The 17,777-nt window shown below is 47.9% G+C and overlaps 1 protein-coding gene across 3 annotated transcripts in view; it reads right to left on the reverse strand.

Moving 5' to 3' along the window:
* TMCC3 (transmembrane and coiled-coil domain family 3) overlaps positions 1-17,777 on the reverse strand; it is a 295,227-nt gene that overhangs the window by 40,704 nt on the left and 236,746 nt on the right. Inside the window, exon 2 of one of the 3 annotated variants that reach the window (XM_069629805.1) lies at positions 16,725-16,850. The exons of the other annotated variants lie outside the window; for them this stretch is intronic. Coding sequence (XP_069485906.1) covers positions 16,725-16,850 — 126 coding nt within the window. The remainder of the gene's footprint in view (positions 1-16,724; positions 16,851-17,777) is intronic. 3 annotated transcript variants of the gene reach the window in all.

The following is a 17,777-nucleotide window of genomic DNA, read 5'->3' on the forward strand; positions in this document are numbered from 1 at the left end:
GATGCATGCAGTGAAATTGAGCATCTGGCTGAGAGTTGCAAAAGAGGAGGCGGGGGGGGCATGAGTAAGCTGGAGTAGTTAAGTAAACTCAGGACCATGGTAGCGATGAAAGTTTTGGCAGAGTAACTTAGAAATCAATCGTACACTGGATTGCGTGGGTGCTGGGGAGGAGGCAAGAACCCGAAGACCAGCCTTCTCGGTCTACGCTCCAGGATTCTAGAACCTCAGACTTGCCTCATCACTTCTAAAGTTCAGGAAAGAGCTCAAGAACTTCCTCTTCAAGTAATGGCTCCTCCTTAACACCTAGGTCCACACACCCTGCACGCCCACACCCTACCCGAGACTCGGGGATGTGTTTTCCATTGTCTCCTCCCCCTTTGACGATTGCCCACCCTCCCCATTAGCTCCCTGCTACCTTGTTTCTCTGCTTCACTCACCATGTTCTTTTCCCCCTAGGATTATAAAATGCTCCTTTGCTTCTTGAAGCTGGGTCTGTGCTCAATAAATACCCTATTATTAATAAAAAGGTCCTGCTGCATAGTGGCAACATGGACATGAATAAGATACCAACGTGGAGGGTAATGCAGGGCGCTGCCAATGGAACGTTGCGGAGAGCCAGCTGCTAGGAGAATTGGCATTGCTCCGACTGGAGCTTGCGATCCTCTGTCCGATGGCAGACCTCCTGCTTTTCTGTTCTGTCCACTGGATTTGGGAGAAATTAGTTTGCGAAACAGATCCACCCGATTCAATTTAACATTATACCTTTGGCTTTCTCATTTTTCAAACCCAAAACATACACAGGTGATCAGACTTCGTAAAATCCCAACTTTGAGGGAGGGGATGTGGCTCTCTAAAGTGCAGACATGTGAGATTGTGGGGGTTGGATTTTGGAGACAGGAGGTTTGCGAGTTTGGGGATGGTTGGTGACAGGAGAGGCTGTTGGACCAGAAGTGGACGAGGTGGAAGAAAAAGCTGAGAATTTGGAGGAGGAAGTAAGATCTGAAAGAGGAGGAGGTGGGAAAAAGGAGGAGCAGGAAGTTTGGTGGGGAGAGAAGGACCCAGAGGGAGAGCAGGGGTTAAGAAGTTGGGAGGCAGAACAGTAGTCCCAGCCTACAGGGTGTTTGAGGAAAGTGGGAGGAAGTAGAAACACTTGGCAAAGTCGAAAGGGGTGCTCGAGGAGTTAGTGGCAGTAGTCGAAGTGAGCGGGAACGTCGGGAGCAACTCTTTGCAACCATTTCCACCATTCCGGAACGGTTCTTAGTGAAGTTAAAGCGCACTTCTCCACTTTACCACCCAATAGCAGTTCCAGCTAAACTGAAATCTGTCTCAACTCAATTGGCTGTCAACCAGCCTGGCTGCCACCCTTGACAAATGTGTTGCACGTTCCTCCCCTCCTGCCTATCCTGTCCCCCACCAGGGTCACAGTTCCACTACTATTTTGGTACACTTCTACCACTGGTTAGATGAGAAATGAATAGTTACTGTCCTGAGCCTAGGAGGAAGGCCAGAAGGACAGACAGGCTGCAGCCCGGCCCTGAAGAGACACACCTCTAGTAGAGTTTCCTTTATGTGCCAAGCCGGCAGGCAGACCCCCCCCCCTCCAATACCTTCATGATCTGGCAGGGCCTCAAAACATATATAAAACACTGGTACCATCTACATGGAAAAAAGTGGGCTCACGAGTGCGTTGCCATAATGTCCAACCAGCAGACACAGAATAACTGGGCACGCAGCAAGCAACAGAATCAGGAAGACCTCAGAGACCGAAGGGTGCCGTTCAGAGACTCGCCAAGACTTTTTGTTTGGGCTATAAACCCTGTTTTAGGGAGGACGATTTGCGAAACAGTTGTGTAAACTGACAATTTTGTTTTCCCAGTGCAGGAAGGAGCGCCATCTTGACAAAAATTGCCCCAAACCTTGAACAGGACTGTGACCCAAGAACCCGACCGATGGAAGAGAACTTTGGGGTTTGGGCTATACGGTAACCCCTACTGTCCCAAGTTGCGTTTTCCCGTTCACTGGTTTGGAACCCATTCTTGAGAAGACCTTCCATTAAAGCCTCTTTCTACCCTGGTGTCCCGGCCTTTCGTTATCCCCTCTGCACCAAGTGACAATGGGCATCTTCTTGTGAAAATGGCCTTACAGCCGGCCACCAACGAGCAGCTTCATCCGGTATGCAGTCTTTATATCGAATATTTTATAAAGAATGAACATATATCGAGAGACACCGGGGAAATCGCAGTGTCTTCCCGGTACTGTCCTCTCAGCAAAGAGACTGCCAAAAAGCAGACCAATGCTTTCTAAAAAGGAACCTCCATAGCACGCAACTTAAGAGAACGGGCCAGTTCGCTGCTAGGACAGCGCAACTGGTTAAGCAGTGTTTTAAGTGGCCTGCAACTCGAGCTGGGTCTCGTAGGGGGGCGTGGCATGGCTGGGCATCAGCGCCACAATGAAATGCAAGCAACTCTTACCTGACCTGAATGCGGCCTGTTGGGCCACGCTCCTGTAAGGACCCAGGTCGATTTTGCTAAAGGGCCGATTCTTGCCTTGACTTTTAATTGACCCCCTGCCAGGCATCCATTTCACTAGAGATGCGGTATCACCACCCTCTCACCTAGGGTGCGAGGGTGATAACACCTGCATCTCTAATGACAGTGGTGTCTGGCGGGGGCGAGGGGGTCGTATACACAATGAAAAGGCAAGGCATTTTGTAAAGGCTGAAGCCCTCGCCACGAGATCTTAAGGCTTTACTCAATAAAAGCCTTGCCTTTTGATTGTGTCGCCAACCCCCTGCCAGACACCCCTTTCATTAGAGATGCAAGGGCTCATCACCCCTGCATTTATAATGAAAGGGGTGTCTGGCAGCAGAGTCAGAGACCCAATCAAAAGGAGATGCCTTTTTTCCTCAAGACTGAAGCTCTCGCCTACACGTGAGAGCTTCAGGCTTTAGAAAAAAAAATCTTTGGAATCTATCAGCCTGATGGGTTGGTGTTAGCAGGGAACTTTCTTGAGCCCTCCAAGGCTCCGTCTAAAACACAATTTTCGGAGCCTGCCGGATCTCAGCCCCGGCTGGTCCCAGCCCACTTAAAGTCCTAGGGCTAAGAATTCACCCTTAACATCAGTGTTCTAACTGCAATCCCAGGTTCGAATCCCAGCAGAGCTCGACAAACTTAGCACCGTTACTTGGGTAATGACAGCAGCTATTATCACAGCGCATAGAATGGGCCAATGGGTCAGTAATCCAGCATAAAGCACTATCTAAAAAAGGTGAATTTGTTCGTACTATTAGGGAGAAGCCATGTCCCATACAGGGTTGTGAGGGCAGACTGTTTGTGTAGTTTAGACATAACCAATAATTGTCTGAATGAGGTCCTTGTTTGCACTGCTGGGTGGTGGTTGCATATTGTGGTGATGGTAGGGGATGGGATTGGCATGACTGGAGCATGACTGGTTTCTTTGCACTGATGGTTTGGCCTGTCACGCTTTTTAGTGGGTTAGCCACACATTGCGTGGTGGTTGTGGGGGAGGGGGGTAGGGGGGTAGGGTTGGCATGACTGGGTGCGTAGGATGTGGCCTTGTGTTTTCTTTGCACCGGTGGCGCTTTTCAGTGGGTAGCCACACTGCTGTGGTGGTGGTGGTGGAGGGGGGGTGGGGGGCTAGGGTTGGCATGACTGGGTGCATAGGATGCAGCTTTGTGTTTTCTTTGCACCGGTGGTTTGGCCTGTCACGCTTTTCAGTGGGTAACCACACACTGCGGTGGTGGTGGTGGAGGGGGTGGGGGGCTAGGGTTGGCATGACTGGGTGCATAGGATGCAGCTTTGTGTTTTCTTTGCACCGGTGGTTTGGCCTGTCACGCTTTTCTGTGGGTAGCCACACACTGCGGTGGTGGTGGTGGTGGTGGAGGGGGCTAGGGGGCTAGGGTTGGCATGACTGGGTGTATAGGATGCGGCTTTGTGTTTTCTTTGCACTGGTGGTTTGGCCTGTTGCGCTTCTCAGTGGGCTAGCCGCACACTGCGGCAGTGCACCAATGTCTCAGCCACATCCAGGCACACATGACCGTGTGAACAGTTCTGCTTTTGTGTTGGTTTTGCATAAGTCAAAGGGGATGCCGACATCCCATGGTGGGCCACAATCAAGGCTTTGTCGGATGTAGCACAGTCCATCTCATGTCTGGCCTATCACAGGGGACCGGCTCAGCATCATTTCATGTCTGGCCTATCACAGCGGACCGGCTCAGCATTCCTGGGGCAGTGGGTCCAGCAGAGAAAGCCTCTCTGAGCACACTTCTAAAACAAAGCACTCATTATTTCAGAAACCCGCGATCTACTGTCTTTAAAGCAACATACATCACATGTGTATGTACAATTACTGCCCAATCGAAACTGGTGCTTCTTTCATCTATTTCAGAAGGATGAAAGGCTGAGCGCACCTGGAAGGGATTTGAATCTGCTGCACACCGAACAGGCACATCTCATCGGAGGTTACAGTAATTGTTAAGCAGTGTTTGTAGGTGGGTCGGGGGGCTGTTTTTTCCAAGGGTGAGTTGACCAGAAGGGGGCACTGTTGTAACCCTCAAACCGATGGTAATTTAAGGACCTCAGAAAACGACCTCATATCTTGAGAAAGTCCAGGAGGGAAAGAGAAGGGCCTACTGTGAAAATTGCGCCATAATATCAAATTATCTCCTGGCTGAATCTGAAATTGCACTGGTTACCTGGCTACCCTCTAATCTCGGGCCCAGGTCCCCTCCCCGCCAGTACCACAACTGCACTGCCCCCCTAGAAACCCTTGCACTCAGGTGTAGTGGCTGCAGGGATACAGAAACAGACCTGATGTCTGCACTTACCCTTGCACTTGCCACCAGCTGGTCGCACTTTTATTTATTGTCTTTATTTATTTTACTGTTATCCTCTATACTGCACTGCCCCCTCCCCTTTCCCCGTGCACTTTTTCCCTCGCCCCCTCCCCTGCACTTGCACAATCTCAATGTCACCTGGCCTAGTAAGATCGTTGTCTCGGTCTTCCCTCTGTTCCCCCTCTTGCCTCGTCGTGCCTTGAAACACGTGTGTATAGGAGCGTTATAAATGCCATATCATATATCAAATACACACATGGAAAAAAAGAGACCAGAACCTAATTATGAGACTTAAAGAAAAACATTAATGAGGCCCCAAACTCGCAGTAAAAAATATGAATGCTTTTCACATGGACGACAATTCATTAGAAACCCTGTACTACCTGCTACAGCAAGGCAAATGCTGAGAGAATGTGCGAATACCTGGGCATATGCCAGCAGTGCCTCTAGGGGGGGCATATGCCAGCAGTGCCTCTTGGGGGGCATATGCCAACAGTGCCTCGGGGGGTGGGAGAGCATATGCCAGCAGTGCCTCTGGGGGGGCATATGCCAGCAGTGCCTCTGGGGGAGCATATGCCAGCAGTGCCTCTGGGGGTGGGCGGGGGTGGGCATATGCCAGCAGTGCCTCTGGGGGGGCATATGCCAGCAGTGCCTCTGAGGGGGGCATATGCCAGCGGTGCCTCTGGGGGGGCATATGCCAGCGGTGCCTCGGGGGGGGCATATGCCAGCAGTGCCTCTGGGGGGGCATATGCCAGCAGTGCCTCTGGGGGGGCATATGCCAGCAGTGCCTTTGGGGGGCATATGCCAGCAGTGCCTCTGGGGGGGGGAATATGCCAGCAGTGCCTCTGGGGAGGCACTGAAGAACACCACTTCAGGGGCTTTATGGAATTATTGGCGGGCCCTCGCGCCGTCACTCATCTCCTCTTGAGCCCAGGCGCCCATATTCCCCCGGTAATATCAGTAACCCCCCACTGTCTAACTCCGGGCTTAAACTGTGGGTGACCGCCCTATGGACGCTCTAAACTCCCTCAGGGTCTTGCTACATGTCCCTTTCCCGGCCCCTTGTTATTGCTTTAAGTGAGTTGAGAAGTGACTTCCACTTGCTCAGTTGGGTTCAGGCTTGTTCACTCACACCGACCTCTTCCCTTCTACTCTTACCGTCCCCTCGCCACCTTACTCGGCCCACCACTCTCCTTCCCCTCCCCACCCCACAAGTGTTTGTTGGTCTAGGGCAGGGTTGTCCAACTCCTGGGCCCGTGGGCTGGATCCATGTCGGATTTTCAGGATATCCCTCCTTAATATTCATGAGATAAATTTGTATACAATACCTTTAAATGTATGCACATTTTTGCTCATGAATATGAATGAGGGATATCCTGAAAACCTGTCAGGTTTCCGGCCCTGGTGGCCTGGAGTTGGACAACTCTGGTAGGGGCTGCCTCTGCAGGGAACACGCTCTTGGATGCGGTAAGACTGACGTGCATTGCGTGGTCGTATAGGGCCTTCAGCTCTGGTATTGGAACATCTGGAACGGTCGGGTTCACGCACAGGACGTTGTTGCAAGGGATTGCGACTCTTTCTCGCGGCCCGCTGGTCCTGTTTGATGGAATCTTCCCGGTCACTACGTGGGCCTCTGGAAGTCACTCTCTCGCAAGTGGTTCTCTGCATTGAATTCTCCAACAAAGAAGAGAACTGAAGTATGATCAGAGATAAAGGGTTACTGCTAAGAAACAAACTGGCACAAGGGGAAGGGGTGAGGGTTGAGCCCCCACACCCCAATGGTCTGCCCACTCGGTGCTAGGGATGTCTGAACCGTCCTGTGGTAGGTCTCCTCCAGCTCCTCTTGACAAGGCCAGTTTACTGGCCTTGTCACATTATCCAATACTTCTGTACAAGTCCGAACTGTTGGTTTTGGCAATGCCTGTTTTAACAGGACTTTCATGCAAAGAACAGATATACATCAGGCGGCTAAAGGCACAGTTGGTTGAGAATTTGTATTACACCCATGGGCATTTAAGGTTTCAGTCAAGCCATTAAATCAAAGCAGACTGCTTAGAAATAACATTGGTGGGCTAAAGTTTGATGTTACTGCAAGATAAAGCTAGCTCAAAGAAATCCGAGGAGGAAGACTTTTGGATGAAGTGGGACAGGTAGTGAGTGAGAATGGCCATATGAATAAGCCTAACCAAGTGCTGTCAATGGATGGGCAAATAACCAAACATCCACCATCTATGGTTCCCTCCTCACATGAGGTCTCCCTCCTAGCTGTACTCCAATACAATAGTTTTGGCTAATAGGTGGCACAAAGCACCACCTTTTAGCCAAAACTAAAGACTGGTAGAATTGCCAGTCATTTTGTTGGTCAAGTCCGGTTAATAAAAAGTGTGGACAAGATAGCAATTGGATTTGAAAAATACCAGTTGTTTGAAGGAGGGACTCTGGGGAAAGCAAAGAAAATGAAAATTCCATTAGCATAATTCAGTATGAACTACTGCAGTCCTCTCTAGCCACAGCTGTCTCCAGATGTAATAGACAGGGGTGTTTTGATGGGAGAAGGAAATGGGCATTGTAGAGGGCAAAGGTTCCCCGACAATGAAGAGATTGGAAGTCAGCAGGTGGAATGCAATTACCTGACTTGTCATTTACAACATTGGAGTCCATTTTGTATAACTTTGTTTGCTGTTCTCTTTGGGAGCCAAGAGGCCACTTCATCCTGCCTGCGTGTCCATGAAGGATGAGTGTATCAAGGCAATCGCTTTCCCCGCCACAGACTTATTCTTTGCCCCAATTTGCAATGACCAACCTCAACTCTGGCTTGGTTCCCCCTGCGCAGGGGTTCTTAGTCTTTGCTTACCAGCTGTCTCTCCATGAGGTTCAGGTTTCCCAGGCCCAATGGTTCTTCCACCCAGTTTTCTCCTCTAGGCGAGTAAGATTATGTTCTCAACATGTAGTAAGCTTTGTAAGCACCTTAGTCCTAGGTCCGGCTTTGCTTGAAACGTGCATTCGATGTGACGCTCAGAATCATCCTTGCTCTTTGCTAAGCCTTCGTTTCACAACATGCATTAGCTTTCATTATCAGCTTCTAGGTGATTTGGTCGGTTTGTTTTCGTCAAATTCAAATGTATTTTTCTTCTTTTATTCAATTTGGCCGCAAATATATGTGGGGGGAATCGCCCCGCACCGACATGCCCGACTAACCCCTATATTAAAATCATGATTACCCACCCCCCACATATATTTGCGGCCAAACTTAGACAACAGTTTGATGAATTTGAATCCGACGAATTCTACTGCGACCAAACTTCGCATCACTGATTATCACACTCAAGCTAATCGCTGGTAAGACACTGTTTCACAATATGCATTGGCTTGGGATATGATTGGTAATTTATAACGCGCTTAATACCCAATGGTTTCTAAGCGCGGACCCAGGGATCGAACCTGTGTTGCTCTGTGTGTTGCTCTGTGTCGTCTTGCTTCCAAGGCGAGCACGTTGCCCCTGAGCTGGGTTATCACGATTACACAATTGCTTATTTTATTTTACTTTTTATCGATTGCTTAACGTGCGGAACTAGCTCAATAGCAGCAGAGCGCTGTACAGGGTGTGGGTAGCCAGCGTTTGGGCTGGTATCTTTTAACAGTGCAGTACTGTCAGTTGAGGTCTGTGCATCCATTGGGGTTAGTCCTTGGTCAGGAGCTATTGAAAAAGCCACATTTATTAGAGGTTTGGCAAAACTGAATTGTGGTGGGGGCATTCCGAGCTAATACCAGGATCGAGATCCAAAGGGTGGGGGGGCATGACAAGCAAAGGATAGTCTGTGGGTCCTCTCTATGTAGAGGAGTTGTGATACGAGCCAGACGGTCGATTTGCTGCGCAAGGAGCATTTGCCACCAATGCTGGCCTGGAGAGGAAACCAAGGTACTTCCCCTTCCCCCGTAGGATGGGGGTGATTCAGTAAAATTTCTGTGCACCCATAACAAGATGTGCCGCAGTGTGGTAGACTGCTTTTAGTGGCTGGTAGCCCTAACAGCAGAGCATTTTCTCCATCGATGTGCGACACCACAAGCGCTGGCACTACAGCCCAAAATTCCTGCAGAGGGATGAGGGATTTGACTATTGGATCTGGAGCCAGGCTGTTTTGGCCTTCTTGGCTGTTTCTGGAAGGACAGGTTGTAGTCAATGGTGAAGCCTAAGGATTTAGCTGAATCTGAGAGCTGCGGATCAAATCCTTCTAGGAACATATCAGAGCCAAAGTTGACCACTTTTATTTGGCGGGAGGTGGGGGTGGCAACAAGGACGACTTTGGTCTTGGTTTGGTTAAGTTTGAAGTAGGCGGTCGACATCAGGACTGGTTGATGGCTAGGTAATCACGGAGACGGATGTCCTGTAGGCATTTTACTCTCATGTTTAGCCGAGTATTGTCCATGTATTGGTGGAAGGATACATCAGGATCTTTGACGTGTATGCCCAGAGGCTCCATGTAAATGTTAAAAAGTGTTGGTGTCAGGATGACACCATGGGGTGCCCCACAGGAGAATGGGAGTCGGTTAGAATCAAATGCCTTCATCTGGACGGCTTGGCGTGTGCCTTAGGAGGTAGGCGGTAAACCAGTTTAGGGCAGTACCAGAGAATCTCATCCTGTCAGTGAGGAGGATGCAGTGGTTGATGGCGTTGGATGCAGCTGAGAGGTGAAGAAGGTCAAGGAAGCATGAGTCACCCTTACCCATGATTTGCAAGGCATCATCCAACACGTTAGTCGTAGCTCTCTTGATGCTACACTTGGGGCAGAACCCTGACTGGTAGTCGTTTAGGAGGTGTTTGATTCTGGTGAGCATTTGTTTAGCGACTACTTTTTCCAAGATTTTGCCAATCAATAGAGGTACATAACGGGTTGGTAGTTGACCAACTGGTCTTGGTCTAGGGCTGGTTTGACCCCAGTCTTTAGGGCTTCAGAGAATTAGTCTTCTGGGGGGGGGGGGGGGCATTAATGAAGCTGAGGAATTCGTTAAAGACATGTAACCCATTTAGTACTTTACCCTGACAGTGCTTCTCAGCGGGCCTTTCTCCTTGCTCCTCTAACCAGCTGTCCCCTCCCCCACAATCAATGGTGCTCTTGCTGCTTGCTCTCCTCTTGCGCTGTTGGAAACGCTTTGTATCAGAGCTACTTGGGCTTTGCGAGTATGTCTGTCTCTCCCGTTCACCTTCTCCCTCAGTCAGCTGGGCTGGTGAGGTTGGACACCTGTCTAAATCTCAAACAGGGTTTAGAAGAGGGCTCTCAACAAATTGAAAAGGCCTTAAATGGTCGTGTATTCAGGAGCAGGCCTGGGAGGTAGATGCAGGTCCAGCTTTTGTGATGGCAATCGACTCCTCCCAGGCATTCGATTCCATTAACTGCTCACTGTTCTGGGCCAAATAACAAGAATGGGATATTCCACTATCGTTGCTTTCAATTTTGAAACATTTGCAAGAGGATTCTGTGTTGCAGTTCATGTTGAATAAGCAGGGAGACTTGTCTGAAGAACTTTGGACGCACAGAGGGTTGAGGCAAGGTTGTGTGTTGGGCCCATGTTTGTTCAATCTGTATTTATCAAACCTGGGCGAGAACTTGAAGAGTGAGGTTTGTCCGACCCTATGATATCAACCTCCCAGACTGGTATTTTACTTATGCAGATGATATGGTTTTGTTAGATAGGACCCAGGCCGGTCTGCAGCGTCTTGTGAGTTCTATGAAATGTTATGCAAAAAATAATTAATGAGTAATTAATGGTAAAAAACGAATGCAATATGGTTCTTTAAAATTGCTAAAAAACAGACTAGTTACAGTTGGTCGATAAATACATCATCTTTGAAAACAAGCATAACCTATTTAGGTTTTGTTATGGAAGCAATCCCGAACAAAGCCCCTGTAGTAGCTAGGCTAAGGGTGGAGGCAACGCAGTTGGTCGTACGGAGGAAAATAATTCATAAGCAATTTTGTCATTTTTCTATAATCCTGGTGTTGGATTTCTATAGGTTAATAGTCATCCCGGCCTTAATTTATGGAGCGGAATTATCCACCATAATTTGAGAAATCAGCTGGCATAAGGTCGAAGCTATGTTTTGGGCAAAAAAAACGTTGGTTTACCAGATTGCCTTCCAATAGCTGCGTTGCGTTTGGAATTGTGATTGTCCTCCTGTTTTTGCTAAACCTGCCGCTAGGCTCACTTTATAACACTGTGGGGGGGAGGGGGGAGTGATAAAAGCCATGAATTACCCGCCACTAAAAATGTGCAGGAAATTTGCTGATTTTATGCTGTGTGAATGTGAATAGGGGTGGATGACTTGATCTCCGATCCGTATCTTGTGAAGAAACGCCTGAAGGAATTAGACTGGAGGTTGACATGAGAAAGGTTCAGAGCCTATTAAGTTTATAGAAGTCTTTCTATTGCGCCGACAAACCCTTGGGGCATCTATCAATGAACTTGCAGTTTCCAAATGCGTATTGGTGCAGTCCAGAGGCGTCGCTGGGGGGGGGGGCTTGGGGGGCTATAGCCCCGGGTCTTTTGGTTGTAGTCCCGGGTAGAAGCTCAGGTGCTATAGCCAAAAGGCTAGCTAGCCTCGAGTCCCAACAGCCCCGACATTAGCGTAGCCCCGGATCTCTTCCAGATCTAGCAACACCCCTGGTGCAGTCAATTTGTTAGGTTTAGACAGAACCGTTCGATGACGGGCGAAATCCGAGAAATTCGCGAAGGCAGGGCCACAAGTATTCAGGGGGATATTGGACACTGCCATTTGTGTAAATTTTCGGACTGCATTCGGTCTAGCGAACCTCCCTTGATTGAATGTGGTACGTTGCCAGATTCACGAGTTTATTGTTCAGATTTGTGCAGAATGTGGAATTTAAGTACGATAGATATGTTTTTTAGATTGGCCAGTTGGAAAACGATGGCCACGATAAAATTACTTAATCTTGCTGGCTCCAACAAATGAACATCGTGAGTTGTAATTTTTATTTATTGAGCGATTGTTATTTGTATTGTAAATTTTAGATAGGTGAGAAATTAACTTGTCACGCGAGGATTGGAATTTTGTATTATGGCCTTAATTATTCGGTTTTTATGCTCATGTTTTTGTGTATTTTGTTTTTATAATTGCGGATAGGTGGTATTAATGGATTTTGTGCAAAGTTGACTTGAGCAACCAGAGTCACAATGAAGGAAAACAAATAAATCCATGTTGGCAGAACGCCGCCATTGTCTGGTCATAATGCCCCAGCTTCCGTCACAGAAACAGTCGCCACCGCCCCGACCCCTGTACTTCCACCGGTCAAATCACGTTTTGATGACTTTTCTTCACCTAAGCCAGTGTGCTTCGGCTCCCACTTGGTGCAATTTAGAACGGCCCATGGGCACACAAATAAAGAAAAGACTCAACTTTTTTGGTCCATGGTCCACTTAGTGTTGCCAAGCCACACGACAGGAGGGTAGGGAAGGTCAAAAGGCAGGTCAGACTATAACCTCTACTTACACAAGTAAATGTCCACTCATTAATCGAACCAGAGGCGTTGCTAGGGGGGATTGAGGGGGGGCTATAGTCCCAGGTCTTTTGGTTGTAGCCCCGGATTGAAGCTCAGGGACTGCAACCAAAAGGCTAGCTAGCCCCGAGTCCTGACAGTCCCAACATTAGCATAGCCCTGGATCTTTTCCAGACCTAGCAACACCCCTGAATGAAACATAGGGAGTTAAGGTTTTGACAGCAACAGTAGTTTGCAGACTTCTTGAAGTTTAATAAAAAGGTCAAAGATGCATGTCCCCTACAAACAGTGAATATCGGAGCCAAGAAACGGTAGGCCCATAGCGTAGGATATGACGGTCAGACTTTGTGACATCCGTGTCCCAGAAAGGTCACTCCGAGACGCAACGTCCATCTTTCATTTCCTACAATAGTGCTGTGAACTTCACCTTTGCCATTAGGAAGTGGTTATCAAGTGCCAGGAAGTTTTAGAAACAATGCAGTAGCGTAGCCATCCCGGGCCGCGCGCTGGCGCGGAGCGCACTGTTGTTTTTGGACGAATGTGGCATTTCGTACTTTAGTAATAGTTATCAGATTTTACAGTACATGGGAGAATTGAATTACTTGCTTTGGCCAACGTGCGTTACTCAAGCAATTTCCTACTTGGGCTTTTATGACATCCAGTGGTTTAAAAAGTGGATAAAAGTTAGCGCCAGATGGGCTCCAGAAACTCTGCTTCTTTTAGATTTCGGTAGCTACAGTGCCAAAATCACTATCAGGCGGCCACCATGCGTTTCCCTGCTCATAAATTCACCATTTCTGTATGAACGTAGGTGTTTGGGTTTTGATCAGCCGCCGAGATATTTTCAGGAAAAGCATGGTGTACTCTTCAAGGCCGCTGCTCAGTTCTGCGGTTAGGACCCATCATTGGCAGAGAAAAGGTGTGAACTGGCCAGTTCTTTGAGCTCTGCGTGTTTTCCTGGTTCTTCAAACGTAAGTGAATAAGCGCCCATAAAAGTCTGTTTTTCTGTACTTATGGAGGAATGCCTTTATGATGAAAATTCACTTCAACATACAGAATTAGAATTGTTCTTTTCTAAGACGCTTAATACAAGAGATTGATTTCTAAGCAGGGATCGGCATTCGAACCTGTGTCGCTGCGTTTTTTTGCTTCCAAGACAAACGCGTTGCCCCCGAGCATCCCCCCTCACATATTGGCGGTGTGGGTGTTCTCGCTTGTTCTCATTTTCTTTTCCCTGCATGGCCAGTGCTTGGTGGGAAGACCGACCCAGAAGATTTAGGCCAACGGGCTGGGCAGTGAAGTTGTGTTAGAGTGGAGGGCATGAAACGCTTACGCAGATGTGGGGTGGGGAGTTCTGGGACAGACATAATCGTTTGCAACAGTTTCGGTGTTAGGGTAGTCCTGGGCCCGAGGGCTGGTGTGGACGTCTCTGGGCGTAACCAACCCAAATGAGCCTGGCATTGGGGGCGCTTGTGTCAGCACCAGTCTGCTCAACGCCAGATCTTCGAGTCCAGAGTCCATAGTAAGGAGTTTGAGATGTACCAGGGCGTTTGGGCCAGGCTTTTGGCATGCACGTCCCAGCACTATTTCCTTATCGTGTTTCGTGAAGGCCGGGGCATTAAGTGCCAGGCTATTATACAAGTCTATGAAAAAAGGACGAGAAAACTCGTCCTTGGCACTTAAGGGGTTAAAGGACTTTTTGGAAGTCATGTGGTCTTCCAAGGCGCAGAGTTACCGGGGTGTTGTGTTCCATCGGTTGGTTGCTGGGAAGGAGATGACGATGATCCTCGGCGGGGCGAGTTGAAGCGTGCAACGGTTACCAGAGGCCTGTCGACGTATTGCAGCCTTCTAGTAGGTGGGCATCAGATGAACGTCATGGCGAATTGTGACTCCTCACCATAGATTAGGCGGTGGACGGTACACCCGCGTTTAAAGTGCAATTCAGAGTTCCGAGTGCCAGGACGAAGGGTTCTCGCCTACCCAGACTTAGGAGTCTTGCTGCTGGGGCTTTTCACTCTGTTGACGGTTTAGCAGATATTCCAGGGAAAAGGAACTTAAAATGCTAGGATTAACCAAAGTGACATCACACACCCAATGACATCACAGGAAGTGCTATCAAATGACCTTTGATCGAAGTGACATCATAGGAAAAGATGCAACATGGCCTTAGGCCCACATTTCATTCCAGGGGGGGGCATCACAAAAAAGTAGAATATATTTAAGTTCAGTACGATAACAAACCATACTAAAGCAGAAAAAGTCCCTTTTAGTTGCCAAGCCTATTTTAAGTGTGGCATCCATATGCCCTGGATGCAGTCATGTACTATGCCAATGGCACACCAAACAGAGCCATCATAGACCAGGGGGGCTGACTTTATATGCCCATCCAGCTTCTGCCAGTCAAAGTCTCCCCTTCCAGATAATCAATGGATACATGCAGCCTCACGTGCCCAAATGCCATAATATACCAATTGAAGCTTTATATGCCATGGTGGTGCTGGCTTATGCCACGTTAAGCCTCATGTGACAAGCATAAACATCATATGCAAGCAATAGCCCCACACACTCAGATGATGGCATCACAAGCCAAGTGCTGCCATGATCCTCTATGCATGGCCCTTCTATGCCAGGTAAGGTAATCATACATAAGTTACAAACTGAAGTCCAGATGCTGCCAAAAGGACAAGTGTAGCCCTGTTTGCCCAAGCCCAGATGTGTGACACTGAACCGCGATTCCCAACAAGCAGTGGCAGATTTAAGGCAAACAGTCCTAAAGGCAAGAATGTCAAACTGAGCCTGGAGTGGTCGGGTTGTACAGGTGGTGAGGGTGATGTGGTGGGCATCGCGGTGGGTCAATTTTCTTTGATCTTGGATGTGACAGTGGTGCATACAAATCCATTATTTTGTTCATTTCACAGTGCAAACCAAACTGAATCGCATCCAATAATAATTTGGACGCATATATAGTGCTTCATGCTGGATTCTCCCGACTTCTAAGCACTATAATTACGGATGAAATAGTTATACAATTTAATGGTCTTAATTGAGTTAATCTCGGAAGGATGGTGGGTTTAGTTGGCCCTGCCACAGGATTCTAATTTGCAAAGTGCAAGCTGGTCCCTGGCATTAGAGCACATTGCGAGCTATCCACCCCTCTGGGTGATTGAGTTTGACAAAGTGATTTGCCCAGGGTCACACAATTTGGTCAACTGGAGTAGCTTGGCGCTAAACCAGGTTTACCTGGTTTCACAATCTCCATTTACGCCAGTCGAGCATATTTCACTGCTCTGATGTTTAGTTTAATTATACAATAATTCCTGCACTGAAGCCGGAAAAGAGCAGAACCAGTTGCCTGTGTTGAATAAAGACCATCCTGTGGGTTTCACTCATTTTGGCTAAGAAATGTGGGTGGGCAATTTTGGAGCCGCAGATCAAACATTTGTTTTTAGTTGGGTTGACTTCGGTCGGTTGGTCGTCATTCATCAGGGTTATCTAACTCCAGGCCTCGAGGGCCGGAAACATGTCAGATTTTCAGGATACCCCTCATTAATATTCACGAGATAAATTTGCACACAAAGATTCTACATGCTTGCACATTTCTTACCATGAAGAAAGATATCCTGAAAACCATTCAGGATTCCGTCCCTCAAGGCCTGGAGTTTGACAACCGTGAAACTATTCTATAGCTCTTCCCCTTGTCCCCTGTGTTTTTTATTTAAACATAAACCATTGTGGACTTTTTTTGTACATTATATGCTTCACCTTAAATCTCCCTCTTTCTACAAAGTTCCTGCTCCACTCTGGTTTTCATGCCCACCATTCTCCTCTCCTTTTCTCGTGTCAGGTTAGTCCACTTCCAACCAACCAACATGTTTGATTGCAAGTGTTTCAGATAATAAAACAGTTCATAAATGTCCCATTTCAAGTTATTTTGTTTTAGGTTCTTAATATTTGACTTCAGGAAGCACAACATTTTCTATCCTTGAAAGCTGCAGATTGATCCAAAGAAAGAGGATAACCGAACACATGCAAAAGAGGACCACCACCGCCGTGGCCCTTAGGCCACAGAAGACGCCCACTCGAGAGGAGAAAAGCAAGGCATGGACATTGATCCAATTTGCCCAAGTACTTGACCACCAGGGGCGATGAGACAAAGGAAGGGATCCAGAAACTTGTCTAAAACCAGTTCACCGAAAGCAAGCAGGAGCAGCGATAGGGTTTCCGCAGTCCCATGCCCACAGCGTCAGATGCGACAGCGATTCCGCACGGCATTAGGTAATTGGTGCATGAATAGTTCTGATGCCTCAACCAACCACACTCATCTTACTTTCACTGCCCAGGCTTCCACCAAGTACCTGAAGTTTGCCTGCGGCCTGAGCCAAGGCCTCCTGCTGTTCCATCGCGTCCAGCTGCTGCACGCTCAGATCCTGGACCCTCTGAGTAGTGTCCGACTTGTCACCCAAACTGCTGGCTACGGGCCCCTGGAACGAAGTGTGTCGGTACATTGAAAAGCATCAGTGACCTGCAGTCTGCAATGTCTACCTCGTGTGGTGCTGGACCTGTTCAGTTTACACATTCGATATGGTGAAGCTAAGCCAACAGGTAATCATATACATAGATCATGGATGGAGCCTGGCCAACCTACGGGTGATGGCAGGAGCCTCTTTCGCCAGTCCCTGATCATTCAAAGTTTCACCCAAACCTTTGGCGGACCAGTTCATGAAGAATTGGTAGAACACACAGGCAAAGCCTGATCTTTGCGTCGCCAAAGCAGTACTGTAGAGCGCAATTCTCAGGCAGACACAATTAAGGATTGTAACATTTCACAAAGCACATTTGTCACAGTGTAGCTCCACCACAGAAGGGAATAAAGACAAAGGAGGGGCAAAACTACAGATAACTGTCACATTTATGTTTCATGGCCCTTGTAAAGTGCAAGGTCCTAAAAAGGGAAAGAATTCCTGAATGCCTGTGTAAAATCTGAAAGCAAAATGTTACGTGGACATTGACTGGCACTTCAGGCTGGACTGTTCCCATTTGTCGCGGGATCAAGACAGGTTTCTTTTTGGCTGGTCCTATTTTATAATTGTGCCATTTACTAAAAAACAATGCCCAGAGTAATGCAAGTGGTTATGATGGACTAAAACGTTCAAGCCATCAGTTTCTGGCATGAATGATGAAATTGAATCCCAATAGGAATTGGTGTGGTGGGGGGGCGGTGGAATACAGCGTACAAGGACATTCTTTAGGTTGAATTGGAGTACAGATCAAGTGTTGCCTGCACCGATCTAGTCTGAAGCCTGTAGTACAATGACTAAAAAAACAGCATTTGTGTACACTTAATGAACTAAAGTGCAATAAAAAACAAATGTTGCCATAGTTAAAAAGAATATTATACATACACACAC

The sequence above is a fragment of the Ambystoma mexicanum genome, chromosome 12 (assembly GCF_040938575.1).
Source record: "Ambystoma mexicanum isolate Mex_15411 chromosome 12, UKY_AmexF1_1, whole genome shotgun sequence".
NCBI lineage: Eukaryota > Metazoa > Chordata > Amphibia > Caudata > Ambystomatidae > Ambystoma > Ambystoma mexicanum.